Source organism: Pyxicephalus adspersus, chromosome 12, assembly GCF_032062135.1.
Source record: "Pyxicephalus adspersus chromosome 12, UCB_Pads_2.0, whole genome shotgun sequence".
In the NCBI taxonomy this organism is placed as follows: Eukaryota; Metazoa; Chordata; class Amphibia; order Anura; family Pyxicephalidae; genus Pyxicephalus; species Pyxicephalus adspersus.
This window is the reverse complement of record NC_092869.1, coordinates 3718430-3733700: the sequence shown is the minus strand read 5'-3', so window position 1 is coordinate 3733700 and position 15271 is coordinate 3718430. Positions and strand designations below refer to the sequence as shown.

The following is a 15271-nucleotide window of genomic DNA, read 5'->3' as shown; positions in this document are numbered from 1 at the left end:
CTATCTAATGTACAGCGCTGTGTAATATGTTGGCACTATATAAATCCTGTTTATTAAGATAAGCTTTAGGTATAATGTGAGCATTGCTCATTCCAGAGCCAAGCTGATTTAATAAAAATGTATTTTTATATTATAATAATCCTGTTTAACTATGAATAGAATTCTTCCCACTTCCTGTTTGCCTACAAAGTAACAAAAGGGTTATAACACATTGGAAAAGAGAACCTGTCTATCCGGACATCATTAACCACGCTCCATATTTCCCCAGTAAAACCTCACAGACTGAATGCTGAATATTTATATATTTATTTACAATAAAAGTCCTCATATTTACAGCAAAAATGTCAAAAGTACAAAGCATTGGGCGGCAGGTGGTAAAATGTGGACACTGCGGGATCCTGTTTTTCTACAGTAACAAAACGTGAGCGGGATTGGCGTTCAGAGCAGCGAGAATATAAATAGTCGAAGGGAGTGATGGCTTGAGACGCCAGGCACAGCGACAACATGCAGGGGTGGCATTTATAGAGATGGAGAAGGTTCAGCCGGACACAACAGGTAAAGATATAATACGAGGTCTGGTCGTTCCTGGTCAAGGTGGAAATCTCCTAAGTGAACCTGTCACCAAACATTTAGAGACTTATGCAAGCTTGCCATTTCAGAAATAAAAAAAATATCAACTTTGTTAATGGTCTTGCTGGTATGGATCAACAAAAATTAAGAGACCCTGTCACAGTGCCCATTGAGGACCTTGCAAATGTGTAATTCCCCATCAGTCTGCATTCTGTGGAGCTTAACTGAGCATATGACAACTGTCACATGAATAAAGGGGTAAAAATCACTGCTTCTTCCAGCAATGCACCCAGGTTATACTGGCTGCAATGCAGGAAGATGATATCAGCAAGAGGATTTGCAAAGACACCATCACTTTCCCTAAAAAAAAAAAAAAATAAAAGCGGGAGAAAAACCCATTAGAAACTGTAAAAACCTAGGTGCAGTGGTCACCTGAACTCTGCTCAGTTTGGCCAATGCCAACCTACAGTAGGGTTATATGGGCAATGCCTAGACTTTTAGGCTGATGGTGTAGCTTTCTCTAATAAAGGTATAAGAGAGTCAATTTCTCCCATTGTTGTCAATTATATCACCATGATTGCCAACCTCCCACCCAGGGCCATGTCCTGGCCAACCTGGGATCAGAGGAAGCAGGTTTCATTGCATTAGGCATCATTCTACTCAAAAGAATGGTGACATCTAGTGGTGAAATGAATTACTACAACAACTGCACATTACAGAAAAAGCAGATTTTTTTTTGCTAGGGGTCAGCTTTAAATGCTCCTGTAAACCTAACCTTATTTTTTTTCCAGCTAGACTTTTACTATCAAATTACAGATCTGCATTAAAACATAACAGATTCGCCTAGGTCTAGAGACTATACTAAGGTAGCTCTGTGACTGTGTGTGAATCTGTCAAAATATCAGAAGGTGGGAATCCAAGGAAAGTCAGACCGCCTGCCTGCAATTAGGGTGGTAATACGTTGGGTGTTGCTACATATACCACAAGCAGGATAAGAATAGTATGAAGATGGGTTTCTTTTGCTAGTTTCACCCAACATAAAAATGGCTCTGAATTTGAAAAAAGTGACCTGTGGGGAAGGCTGCCAGGCCAAGCCATGGGCTTCAGTGGGCAGGAAATGGGACGATGTGTGCACTCCTCCTATTGGCTTAGTTACCCCATGTGATCAGAAGATGCCGCCTGCTTGGGTAGCAAGCTGTAGAACCAGCAGCAAAAACTAGCCAGCGACTGTTCTGGTCACATGGTCACAACTGAATTGACGTTAGGCCAAATCAGCGACCTGGGAACAAAAACCAAACCCTGAGGGCCAAAGCCCAAGAAATGCCAACAGTTTTTAAAGAAATTGGTACACTCGGGGTTTCCGTGGAGGGGGTTTTCACAAGACTTTACCTGTAGCTCCTTAATTTGAAAGGTAGGGGGCAGCACTTCGATACCCACTTTTTCAAAATAACGTCCAACTTAAATAAAGTTTTAAAAATAAAAATGGATCCCATTTTAGCATCCCTTCACCTGCTCTTGCCAATAAAAGTTTCCTTAATTGGTAATAGAAAAAAAAAAATATACAACACGCACAACAAGGGCAGGTGGGATTGTGTACATGCCAAGTTATTGCTACAAGTCACAGAGATGATAGGGGGGCTGGAATGAAAAACTGGGGTCCTATGGGGCCATCCAGAAAGGCATCTGCTGTTTGGCTCGTTGTTGGGGCGCTGGGTACTGGTAGCCCACACTCCAGCCCTGGCTGTAAGAGCCGGAATTTTTATGGGCCCCGTGCTCTTCCTCCTCGTCTGACGAGTCTCCGGCATACGCCACCAATCCGAAGGTCTTGTCTGCCGTCTTTGCTTTCTTGGTTGGGGTTTCTGGAAAACAAAAGGGGGTGGGGGGAAGAAAAAAAAATACCAAAAAAAAAAAACACAGCGGCATCCGTTAATTTGTGAGAGAATTAAATACGTTAGTTGAACACCATTTGTATCGGGCACAGAAAGGTCACCCCGGGTCAGATGTCGCCAGTCACCAGCAGGCACCAACACCACGCATCCACGTTCATGGAAGAGAAGAGAAGGTAGAAGAAAAAAAAAAAAAAAAAAAAGAAGACACAAAAAATACAAAAATATCCAGTTAGACAAGACGCTGGAGACATGAATACCAGTATAAAGTCGATCCCCACCCTCTGAATTAACCACTTGCAGGGACAGTAGGGACTGTTATTGTTCACCTGGCTCTAGGCCAAGGGATTTTAAAGAGTCCCTGTCCCCCTCACACTACACATTTTGTACGCTGTGCTAAAACGTTGGCAATTCATTGGCTAGAAGTAAACCAACTGAAATGAGACCTTAGCTAAGCGTACAAGACAGCTGCCTCGCGTGTGCCTAGGTCTTGCGTACCTTTCAAAGCAATACCCGGGATAGGCCAAGTCCTGACTGGATAGAAAAGTGGCTGCTCCTGTGATACTCACCATCTGTGCCCAGGGAGGAGCGAGATGAGGATTTGTCTTCACTGTCTTTCTGCGTTATTACCGGCAGTCCAGGAGGCGGGGGCATCAGCTGCCTGTGGGAACAATAACAGGGTCAGTGGTCAGTGGGACACAAGCTTGTGATCTAATAAAGATGAACGCCCCTTTCTGGTTTGCTCAGAAATAAAATTTTGTACAGGACCAATGAAATCGCGGTCATATCATGGGAGTCCATTGGAAAGCATTCACCAACTTGCACCTTAGAGTGCTGCAGCTCCTTCACTGTCCAATCAGCAAGCTGGCGGCAGATCGGTGAGCAAATTATTATTCTAACACTGCAACGCCACAACATGGCATTAGGATATCTGACACTTATATAGAGTGCGCTCTTCTCTCACCTGTCCCTCTCACGATCCTTGCTGGCAGTTGCCTCGACTTTGGTTGCTGGAGCGTCCGTCTTGCTCTGGCCCGGGAAGCCTGTACCTAAATTAGTCATATGAATGGGTCCATGCTATGAGCAGAAAAATACACAGCGGCATTAGCAACTCTACAGGTCGAGTCACAGTCATCTCCTCACCATCAAATGACTTTCCCTGCCCAATGGGAGGGGGGCTCCTATACTCCCCCATTGCAGTCAACAGCCACCCTCCCAAATACCCAGCTCTGAATATACCCACATTACAAAGATTACATCAATTCCAGGGCTTCTTCGCTCCTCTGCAACTTAATAACTACTGGCAGACAGAATATAAGGCAGGAGGGATCTCTAATAGAGAAGCAGCGTTATTAGGACACAAAGTAACAGAAAATATACATTCGTATACCCACAAAGGTTCACCCCCCGTGTCATATATTGCAACTTACCAGTTCTCCTATGGTAACTACATTAATTTTTTTTTCTCTTCTATAACCCAATCAGTAAACTTCCTGCCCCTGATGTCTACAATCATTTCCCATTGTGTCTATGGGGCAGGCTGTCATTTGGCCATGGTGGATGTATTGGATTAGTACAGAGAGGGTAAGCTGCAATATATTACATCGGAATGCTTAGATTTGGATACTCATTATACTCTTTTCTTTTACACCTAAGAAGTTCCAGCAAGAGAATATACTGTAAAAGCAACACCGCAAATGTGGCTTTCTTAGCACCCATCTGTTTACATGGCTGTATGCTACAGGAACATTTTTTTTTTTTGTAAAACACACGACTTAAAGCCCCTTTCATTTATCAATGCGTGGTAGAGCACAAAACAGAACCTGGACCTGTTCTTCTGGAGATCATGTTAAAAAAAACACAAGGGACCCTCTTTCTTAGATGAGGAACAATTATCTTTTTATTATTAACCTTTTTTTACTGTTTTTATAAGAGGTTACCCTAGAAATTATATCAATTGCTCCTCTGGGTGCAAAAGTTGAGATAAGCTGGTTTCAGAAAGTTTAAGCAACGCACTGATAAATGAAACAAGCTATCGTCAATGCCCCAATTTCACCACCAGATGTCACTATAACAGAAACCTCCACCCAGAGGTCAGATTAGAATAGAGAATCCATGCAATGTGCAAAGGTTCATCGAAGTAATTGATAAAGAATAAATATGAAATACATGTAAATCCCAATCACCTGCGGTGTATAATAAATCTTTTATCGTTCTCCCTGGTAAAAGTGAAATCAGTGAACCACTATCAGAATTTCAAACTCCAAAAGATTTACCTTAACTTCCTGTTTTGCAAACAACTCCTGACCTGACAGGTTTGACAACTTCCTCTATGGAAGACGACTGTCATTATTAGCAGCTCTTCTAGTATTGTGTACTGGTGACAAGTGAGGAAGTCTCACAGCCAGATATTCTATCTCCTGCTCTGCACAAAACTCAATCTGTAGCTGGAGTCTTGGACAGCAATATAGTGTGATAATGTTTAATACAGAAAAAAAATTCACACCATATTGGCCCCCTGAGCCTTCATTATAAGCACGATTGGGCAATAAATGGCCAATCAGAATATGCATAGCTTATAGCGGAGCTCACCATCCATTGTGAACAGTGTTTATATCTTTAGGGTCCACTTTGGACTCCTCAATGAATAGAACACTGAAACAACCTGCGTGCGGCATATGCGTCATCTAGAATGCACACCAGTGTATACAGAAAAGTTATAGCACCTGGTATCCCAACAGTCCGGCATCATGTTCCTCCGGCAGCTCCTCTGTGAATCGCCTCTTCTGACCCTGGGAGTTGCTCTGTGTTAGCTGCTGTTGTACTGTTGTGGGTTTAGCTGCAGAAGGGGGAATGTAAGCTGCATTTAACGGTGCCTGTTGGAAGATAAGATGCATTGGTAATGATGGGTTTACCTGAACTGCAACGCCATAATAGCTTTAAAAGTACCAGATACATGCAGAAACTGAAGGGCTGATCCATTAGTTGTAAAAACAGAGCAACAACTATTTCAGAATAAAAGCCACGCAGTTAGTTAGGACTGACTGAGGTTGCACATAAAAGTGCTTTTGTAGGGCTTGCTTGTACCTGCTGATCAGGTCTGACTGATTAGAAGCCAAGCTACCAAATCCTGACCTCCAAAAGACAACTCTGGTAAGGGTAGGGGCACCACTAAAGTCAGACCTACAATCTACTCCATGCAACCTCAGCTCAAAAAAAGCAAGGTCCACTTATTGTATATGGAGGCCCCTCTTACCTTACCAATCCAATGTAACACTTCAAATCACACTTACGGGGATGGTGGTGACTGGAGGCTGCACTTGTGGGATTGGATACTGTGTTGGAACAGGGGGAACAGGAGCCGGCATGGTGGGTACAACTGAAGGCATCGGAGGCACGGGGGTGCTAAGCGGTGGAGGAACCACATAGGGAACCTGGACCGGTTGCTGCGGCGGTATCGCTGGTACCACAGGAAATCCAGTCTGGTAGCCGTTGGTTGGGTAGTAGGGTTGCTGCAAAGCCACAGCACCTACTGCTGGGGGCTGTGTGTAACCTAGAATTAGAATAGGTCAGAAAGTTATTAATTGAAACAGAAAAGGCTAAAATCCTGGAAGATTTGAGAGAAAGCCAAGTCCTTATCCTCCATGCAGAGTGCACAGGCCCTACCCATATGCAATGAGAGCAGCAGCAGACATGATGGTAACTCACTGCTCTCCCTAAAGAAAAGCTTGCCTCATTTCACTGTGAGGAATTTAGTGACCTGCTGCTCATCTGCTATGCAATCAGTATAACTTAGCATGGCAGGGCAGTGAAAGATGGTGCGTAGATTGTATGTAAGGAGGTTCAGTCAGCCCGCAAAACATCTTTTTAGCCAGGCTGCTCTCTGACCACCTCGTTCATATAGGAGGGCAGTATCAGCAAAGTCTCACTGCACAGACTCTGCTTTCTTCACCCTCCAGCTGCTCACAAATAGTGGAAACCTGGCATTTTGACCAATCGGGGACAAGTAATAGGCTACCTGGACAAACTAAATCTTTGTTGCCCTCCCGTGCATGCTCTGTACACGTCAGGAGAAGCCCAGTATTTCTCCGCTCAGTTGCACAACCTCTATTCCAAAGTATGTCCCTATCAGGACTATCATACGTGTGCATGTAGCTGCCCCAAGCATTACCATGAGAATTCAGGATAAAAAAGGGCCAGAGAGGATACTCAGAAGAAAAACTTTGCTGCTTTAAGAAGGGCACCACGGTGAAAATCCCTGGAATGGGGACAGAAGATTTGGACCACATGGGCTGCTCTCAATTTAAGCAAAAAGTTACAGTTCTGTGGAAAACTACACAGGCAACACTCCCAATGTTTTCTATCTTTTTAATAGAATTTCTGCAAAAGGGCAACTCAGGAGAGCAGATTTCTAAAGTATAAAAGTCTGCAAATGCTTTCTGCAATCTATAAATAGAACGGTGTTTATGAAAAGATGCCGAGTGTCATCTGTGGCATTCCACAGATATGTGCTTGTGTCAGGGTCAGGTTACTGCTGGAAGCAGATTAGAAGGCCACGTACCAGGAAGGGCAGCAGTCGTGCTGATCTGATTGACAAACCTTGCATACTCGGCGTGTACCTGGAGAAACATTTAGAATTCAGGATTAATAATTTTGTTCTTGGACCATAAAAAAAAAAAAAAAAACCACAAAACTAAGCTTAGGCATGGATAGAGGGGGGAGGGCACCGGGTTTAAATCTCCATTGGAGCAGCTGGACATCTCAAACCTTTTACCCTGCAAGGTCCAGCTTCCAAATCCCTTCTTAGAAGAAAGTTCTATGTGACAGGTACATGTTGCGAATTCACGGTCACCACCAACAGTATTTTGTTTTCCCGTTTACTTAAGGATGAGTTCCCAAATGCAATGCTACAATAACAGCCCTTGCTTTTACTAAGTCCATATTCAGGCTCACTGATCAACCCCTAAACTTCAACTAAACCTTAAAAAGTAACCTCACCGAATCCCAATCATTCTAACTCCTATACCTTTATGCATGGCCTCTGATGCTTACCACTAAACTTTGGGCATAATGCTAGATTCACATTGGAAGGTTGGGTAAATTCTACCTATTGTCAGAGAATTCTATAAGCTTTACACTCGCCAGAGCAAAAGTTGTGGGTGTAGTTTTATTATTTTAGTAAAATTGGCTTCAACTTATACGAGTTCCCATGGAAAAGCACATTGATGGATGTAGGATGGTGCAGTCAGCCTTGACAATCACTTGTTAGCTGGGCTGCTCTCTGTCCATTCAGTTTATATAGGAGGGCAGTATCAGCAGAAGCTCACTTTACAGATCCTGCTTTCTTCACCCTCCACCTTATTAAAGGGAACGGTTACAATGGAGCCTATGCAAACGTCTGGTCAATCGTATTAAACCCTAAATAAGACACAGCAGCATTCCACAGTATACACAACGTATGGTATTTGCTTTCTGCTTGCAGACACTTACATACATGATGTTCATTGTATCTTACAATTTCCTATTTCTATATTTAGGTGGCTACAATACCTTGCGGAGCACTAATATAGCCAATCATGTTTCATGCTTGGACAAGGTGAGGTATGCATTGTTATGTCCTTAGAGATTAGGAAACGTGTAATCTTGATGTGACCTGATAAGTCCTGATAAGAGCAGTCATTATGTGACAACGTGAGCTTCACCCTGGGCAGAACTTAGGGAAACAGCACTAACGCTACGTACACACATGCAATAATTGTCGTTGGAAAGGATCCTTTCCAACAACAAAAGACTCTACAATGCATGACGAGCAATTTACATAGCACTGTTCTGCACTATAGAGAGGAGAGAGAACGACGGCGCGGCACCCGCTGTGCTCTCTCCCCTTCATTTGCTTTATAATTGTTCGTCATTCATTGCCTGTGGATCCGCCAGGATGGTCAATAGGACGACAAGCACTGTACACATGCAAGATCCCCATCCGACATCAGGCCTGAGACGATTATCGGACAAGAATCATCTGAAGTGTGTACGTAGCCTAAGCCATGGGTCTAAGTCATTTATGGTAGGGGCGAGACTGGGATCATATTTTGAGTTGGTTGTAAGATACCCCTCCAATGCTAGAGTTAACACCAGTAGGAGTGAAGGGAGGGTGAATGAATTCAGAACAGACACAAACAGCAACAAAAAACATTACCCAACTTAACCGCAAAACAGTAAAGTTATAGTAAGTCATTTAGCCCCTGTAAAGAATACTCTGCTGCTAACAAACAGCCACAGATAACATTATCCAAGACTAACAACGTCACTTACTGTCTGTAAGAGATTCTCACACAGCTTCTTAGCAGCTGCCAGACCTTCAGGTTTTGGGTGGCTGTTAGAAGACAAAGATAATCATCGTTACAACACAAGCAATAAACGAGAAAAAAAAAAAAAACACAGTCCTGCCTATTTACACAAAGTGTGTGAAAATAAAAGTTGCCAGCTAATAGGAACGTCTGGAAATGTTAGTTGTGTCTAAGCATGAGCCTGAAAAAAGTCTATGCTTCTGCCTTAAATGACTCCTGAAAAAAGCAGGGCACTTCCTATTCCTCATATTCCGTATAGGTGCAACATGAGATCATCTAAGGCACCACTATGCTCCGAAGAATTGCTGATGTAAGCGATGTGATGCACATTGTTCATTCTGGAAAGGAAGCTGTATCTTAGGACATGAATAGCAAAGTTTTTCCTGCTTTAACCATTCTGTGCTTCCTCCACCCATAATGCTGCCGTTTCTAATCAATCACTACCCCACCGGTCATTGTGGGGCAGCTCTGACATGAGAAAGCAGCACTCTGCCTATGCATGGACACTACTAACAATGAACAGCAAACAAGCAGAAATAGCTGCTGAGAGTCTACACAGAACACCAGTGAGTAGCCATACTCGTCGTCCTTTTAGGCACAGCTTCCAAGGTGCAGGTTTTCTTATGGTTTGTGGAGAATAATAAACCTCCTTTGTGCTGCGTACCTGATATAAATATACATGGGTTCAAAAGCTTCTCGTCCAGATGCTGGCTCAATACAGCCGGAACCTTTCCCTCGGAGGAACACCTTAGCCCCGGTCTCGGTCTGGATATGTTGGAGATAAGAGCAGCCAGGCCCTTCCACTTTCTCCTTTATGTTAAACGTGGTTATGGCATGTTCCAAACCCACAAACATCTTGTCCTGTACATAATGCATCTGTGGAGAGGACAAATATGACATCATGCAATTACCACTGCAACAACATTAATTGTTTTCCAGTCTATTACTCAATCACAGGCTTGTCCAACCTCTTTCACAAGTGCTAGATTGCATAATTTTCCAATATTAGACTGTAATAAAGACATATGACTATGGAAGGGACAATAGATTGTGAGCCCCTTTGAGGGGCAGCTGTGACATGAGTATGGACTTTGTACAGCACTGCGTAATATGTTGGAGCTTTATAAATATATGTATACATATATAAATAGTAAAAGTATATTATGTAATAATATGTAGAGTAAAATGCTGTGTGGTACACAGTGAAATCACATCACAAAACTAAAAGGATGCTAAAATCTTGGTTTGTACTTTTCAATCTGGATAAAGCTCACAGCAATGAGCAGCTGAAACATCAGACATTCTTCCGGTCCCCCACCACCTAGCGATTTCTAAAATGCAGTACCACTCTTGCTTGGCCATTGCACATATATTCATGCTAAAAAAGTAGTACACACGTGTCCCCCATCGCCCAGCAAATATCTGATTATATACTCACCTATGGCAAGGCAGCAAGCAGTGACTTACACAAAGGGACATGCCAAAGGCCAAGGAAAATGGTTAGCTTGGCCAATAGGCCCACCTACCAAGCCTACCCTGACTAGCTTTTACAATAATAAAAATTCAAGCCAGACAAAAATCTACTTCATGAAAATACTTACCCCTGATTGGAACTGAGGCTTGGGTGGCGGTGTGGGTGCCACAGGGGTCACGGGTGCCGGCTGGTGATACACGGTCACAGTGGCTCCATTGAACGTGGGGCTGGATCCTGTGGCTGCTTTCACCACTCCATTGGTGATGATTTCTTTGATTTGGTTCACCGCTCCTGTAGATAGCAAAAGGTGATCACTTAACACATTGTTTTCTTTATTGGAGACAAGTCAGCAGAATTATGTGTACAATGACAGCCTCCACAGCTAAGAGGTAAAAGTGCTACAGAGAAAACGTCAACTTACGGTCAACAATTTCCCGGGTCTGGCCTTGGACGTGAAGATAAAGCGGTCGATTGCTGCAAAAGTGACCAACAAGATGTTAGAGGTGCAGTACATAATATCCATTCACATTACGCATAGGACTGGCAAGCCCTCTTGTGTAAAAAAAATAGTAATAAATGTTACAGTATAACTAAGCTTACTTAGTAAAAGTGACTAAAAGTTTGTCTGCCCTTTTAGAATCTTAGGCGAGGTTCACACTTGCAGTGAGGTTGCCTAGTTTACTGCTTGCTCTGAGGAGGCGATACCATGTCTGCGGCAGCTCTATTGGAAATGAATAGGGGCAGAAGCGATCACTGCCAGATGTCAAATCTGCAGATGCAGGTTCTTTAGGAACCACTGAATCTGCCCTTACTCTTAAGCTTGAGAATCTGCAAAACAGGTTCAAGCTCTTAACTCTGCCCTCCCTCCTTGCACAGCTGTACAGACTCCTCATTAGGAGTTGCTTCCTCTGAAGCTTCAGCACTTCAGATAGAGAAACCTCACTCGCTGGATGGATGTCCTGCCTGTGCAGCCTAGAAATGGGGCGGCTCTATCTGACCCAATGGGCCCAACTTTTTCAATCATTACATTTCACTTTTTCTCAACTGTCAAGGCCTAATATCAGATCAGGGTGTCACCTATGGATGTAAATGTAGCCTGCCCACATATTTCCACTCTATATATACAAAGGAGGAACCATCGAGAGAAAATATCAGCAATACTCCCCTAGCCACCCTCTTCACTCCTCCAATGACCCATTAATGACTTCCTTACTCAACCTCATCCTACGCACGTTTTCAAGACTTTTCTAGAGCTGCCCGACTCTTTGGAATGGTCTTCATCATCCTTCAGTATTTGGCTTGCTCCTACTTTCTGCTCATTTAAAAGAGCACTCAAAACTCATCTTTTCACACTGACCTACCCGTCTTTCTGTACTCACGCACCAATCCATATCCCCCTCCTATTGTGTGATATGTGTATTTTTTTTTCTTTTTAAGCTCAATGGGAAGAAGCTGTAGGTGAGTGGGAGCCCCAACATTTCAGTAACCACCCAAAAACAACCAGGTGGTTACTGATAAGTGGGTGTGGTGTCTAGTTAAAGGGCGCTATAAGATATACAACTCATCCCTCTATCCCTTATTGGTCTCTCTCATAAGAGACTACTGCTGACATTTATCAAAATTTCTTTTTTTAATTGTTTACATTTACATATTCATACTGTTAGGTCCCCAAGAATGAACACGTATAACCCTTCTCTGAAAACACAAGAAGGAGCAACACGTCTCAGCAGACAACCAACATGATAGACACATGCAATTCGGCACTTATGCCAGGTGTGTTATTGACAGCATGCCATCTTCAGAAACGTACCCTGGGCCGACTTTGGCTTTTTCCTCTGGTGTCATGTATCTCCCTCGTGTGGACACTGCGGCCCGGCTCAGCCGGCTGATCTGCAGAGAACATCAAAAATGTCAATATTTATGCAGAATATAAAGGTAGCATCAAATATTAGCAATTGTTAATATATCTGTTAGCATTACAGCTCTATTCTCTGCTATAGGAATGTATTCTATAAAAAAAGACGATCTCCAGGGTTTACCGGTAACGTTGGTGCAGGCGGATCGGCGAGAAAATCAAATAATTTTGTATTGGATTCAGTACAAAATAGCTGTATTGAGTCCAATACAAAGAAGCCTTCATTACATTATATATATATGCTACTATACAGTAACATTACAAGTTTATATATTTTTTTAACAGATTTTTGTGTTTTGTTAAAGTTCATTATGAAATATCGGTGAGTTATGCCTAAGAATTAAAGCCTAAAATGAAAAATACACTTCCATGCAAAAAATTGTACCGCTTTTTGCATGGAAATTTGCACAGAATTAGACTGCTAGGGGGGTTAAGGAAAGATAGCAGTGATCATTGATCCAGGAAACATCCATTTGCCTCATGGAATCAGAAAGGAAATTTTTTCCCGTTGAAGCAAATTGTACCTGAGTTTTTTTTGCCTTCCTCTGGATCAGCTATGTCCATAGGGTTTTATATCTGGGATATGATTTTTTCTCTGTTGGTTGAACTTGATGGACTTATGTCTTTTCAACCTGACAAACTATGTAACTATGTAAGGCATCTAATTTAATGTCCCCCTATTTATTGTACATCACTATGTCATATGTTGGCCCTTCATAAAGTTATTACCCTGCCCAGCATAGTTTCTTATAACACCCTATAAGTATTCGGCTTTATGGAATAGAAGACAACACAAACCTCATCTTGGGTCTGGCCTCTTGTTAACAGATTCCGGCAGGTCAGAGGCACGTCGTTGATCTCCACTTCAGCCACCACCAGATCGTCTTTGCTTTTGGTAGCGGCGGCTGGTTTGCCTGGGATTTGGACCTGCGGAGAAACAGAATACAAAATAGTGAAAATTAAAAAAAGTAATCTCATCAAGAATATTATGACCCTAGAAAGCCAAACACCCTTTCAATCCTAAAATCTACAGAATTAAAGCCCAATTTCCGGGTGTTTATTTACAGCCCCCCATTATACCTCTCTTCAGTAACTGCTCATTTTTCCTAATTTGCAGCCTGGCAGAGGTCATGTGATCACATGATCCCTCCCAGGCTATTTCCTCCTCTACTGGCTGTGGAAGAATATCGCCCGCACATAAGTCATCAGCATACCCCGCCGCTGTGGGGCTACATATCCCAAGACGCACAGCCAGCAGCAAGAGGCTCAGCTATTGAAATCAATGTACTCAACCCTTCCACACAGGAAGTGTGTACATGACACCCATAGTAAGGAGGAAGGGGCAGGGTTAGGGGTACGTGTCACACAGCCCAGGAGTAAAGGAACCAGATTAGATCCCTCATAAAGGGGGAAAAAAAACATATGCAAAGTCCCTAATGGAAAAAGTAAGCCTGGAGTTGGACTTTCACTTACGTATATTTTAAGTTGATCTGAAGCAACCTCAGTTAAGTTATATTTATATTTCCTGTGTAGTCTTATATTGCCCGTATGACCAAGGAAGTACTTAAGTTCTCTTGTAGCACCCCCCTAGTGGCTGATCACCTGCAGCAGAAGCTACCCCATATATTGCAGCAATGCACTCCAATACACGTCCCCAAATAAATGACTTCCTGAACCCTTCCCCAGGTCAGCGACACAATGACAGAATCTTAGGCTAGTAAAAGATTTGGCATAAACTCAGGGGGGATGATTGCAGCAGAACCGGTTCAGTCGCTTCAACATGCCCTCTACATAGCAAAGCAGACTGGCTCAGGTGTATGAGGTAGGCAGAATACCCAGAATGCTTTGTGAGAGCTCCTGCCATGGCTCCAGTTCACATACAGGTCTTATCCTGGAGACAGAAACTTAATCATAGCACACTGGGCCAGATTCAGACTAAAGGAGCGATGATACTTCTAGACATATAGGAGCATGTGACTTCATCTCTTCCAGTGATTGGCCAGTGCGGTCACATGGGAAAGGCAAAAATGTCATACGCCACAGCTTATGTAGGTCTTACACTGTCCCAGCCAATCAGAGAGGGGTAAAAAGGGAATGTCAGGATGTGCTGGGTCACTATTAAAGAGAACCTGTCCCCCGAGCCCAGACATAAGAAGGATAAATACAAACAAGTCTCTAATTAGTGCCCTCCATCTCAAGGATCAGCCCCCGGTATTACCTTCTCCGGAACTTTCTGCGATGGTTTGATTTTCCCTTTGGCCATCAGCATGGCGTTAATCTTGGCTGCCACGGCAGCTGCTGCATCCAGAGCCCCGGAGGGAGCACTGACCGCCTCCCCCGCATTCTCCTCAGCGGGGGGCGAGTACACGTTGGTGCTGAGCGTTCCTGTAGGGGTGTAAACATTGGTCGGAAGGGAAGGAATGACCGGCATCACCCCTGGGAGGAGGAGGGATGCTGCTGCTGCTGCGGGGCCGGGCTGATCCCACTTGCTTCTTCGTCTGGAAACAGAAGAAATGAAGGCAGTGAGGTTTATACTATAATATGGAGGAGCGTCATAAGGTGAGCATACAATTATTATTAATAAACAGGATTTTTTATAGTGCCAACATATTATGCAGCGCATCCAATAAAGAGAATCTGGATTCACTGATCATCCACTTTATTCCACCACTGCAATACTCCATACTTCCTGGTACAGGGGGACACGTGACAGGGTCAGCTCCCAGTGATTGGGCCAACAAAGTCACATGGTAACAGGAGGATTCTGACAGGGCCTGAAGACCTCATTGCACCCCATACACTGACCCCTCCCCATTTCCAGAGCACCCACAAACACTGAACCTCATTCCCGCACCACGCTTGCTACGAGGCTACCCTCCCCGACACCCTAAACTAACAGCTCCGTCCCCAGTATCCATTCTCCTGTCCCCGGCCTCTTACCCGCCAGCCTGCGCGCTCATGGCGACCGCACTGTACTCGGCTTCTCCGACGTCGGTCCAATGACGTCACTACGTCCGGACGTCCGGGGTACGTCCTCATATGGGGAGGAGCCAAACACTTTACTCGCCCTAGCGAATGC

At 43.7% G+C, this 15271-nt stretch overlaps 1 protein-coding gene and 2 non-coding genes across 5 annotated transcripts; all 3 read right to left on the bottom strand.

The window, feature by feature from the left end:
- Positions 1-290: 290 nt before the first annotated feature.
- On the bottom strand, positions 291-15239 carry KHDC4 (KH domain containing 4, pre-mRNA splicing factor). 3 transcript variants are annotated; one of them, XM_072428965.1, is made up of 14 exons: positions 15133-15239; positions 14411-14690; positions 12991-13119; positions 12088-12167; positions 10699-10751; positions 10405-10568; positions 9468-9679; positions 8769-8829; positions 7018-7075; positions 5750-6009; positions 5183-5332; positions 3421-3533; positions 3026-3117; positions 291-2429 (listed from the first exon to the last, which is right to left on the bottom strand). In XM_072428965.1, the coding sequence occupies exons 1-14, from the start codon at positions 15150-15152 to the stop codon at positions 2230-2232; spliced, it is 1872 nt and encodes a 623-aa protein (XP_072285066.1). In that variant the 5' UTR covers positions 15153-15239; the 3' UTR covers positions 291-2229. The 3 variants fall into 3 exon arrangements, 2 of the variants coding, with proteins under 2 accessions (XP_072285066.1, XP_072285067.1); XR_011923121.1 differs by having other exon boundaries at positions 2372-2429; positions 3421-3505; XM_072428966.1 differs by lacking the exon at positions 291-2429 and having other exon boundaries at positions 2976-3117; positions 3421-3505.
- Positions 6286-6416, bottom strand: LOC140342759 (small Cajal body-specific RNA 4). Its single transcript, XR_011923145.1, has one exon.
- On the bottom strand, positions 7684-7814 carry LOC140342761 (small Cajal body-specific RNA 4). Its single transcript, XR_011923146.1, has one exon.
- Positions 15240-15271: the final 32 nt, after the last annotated feature.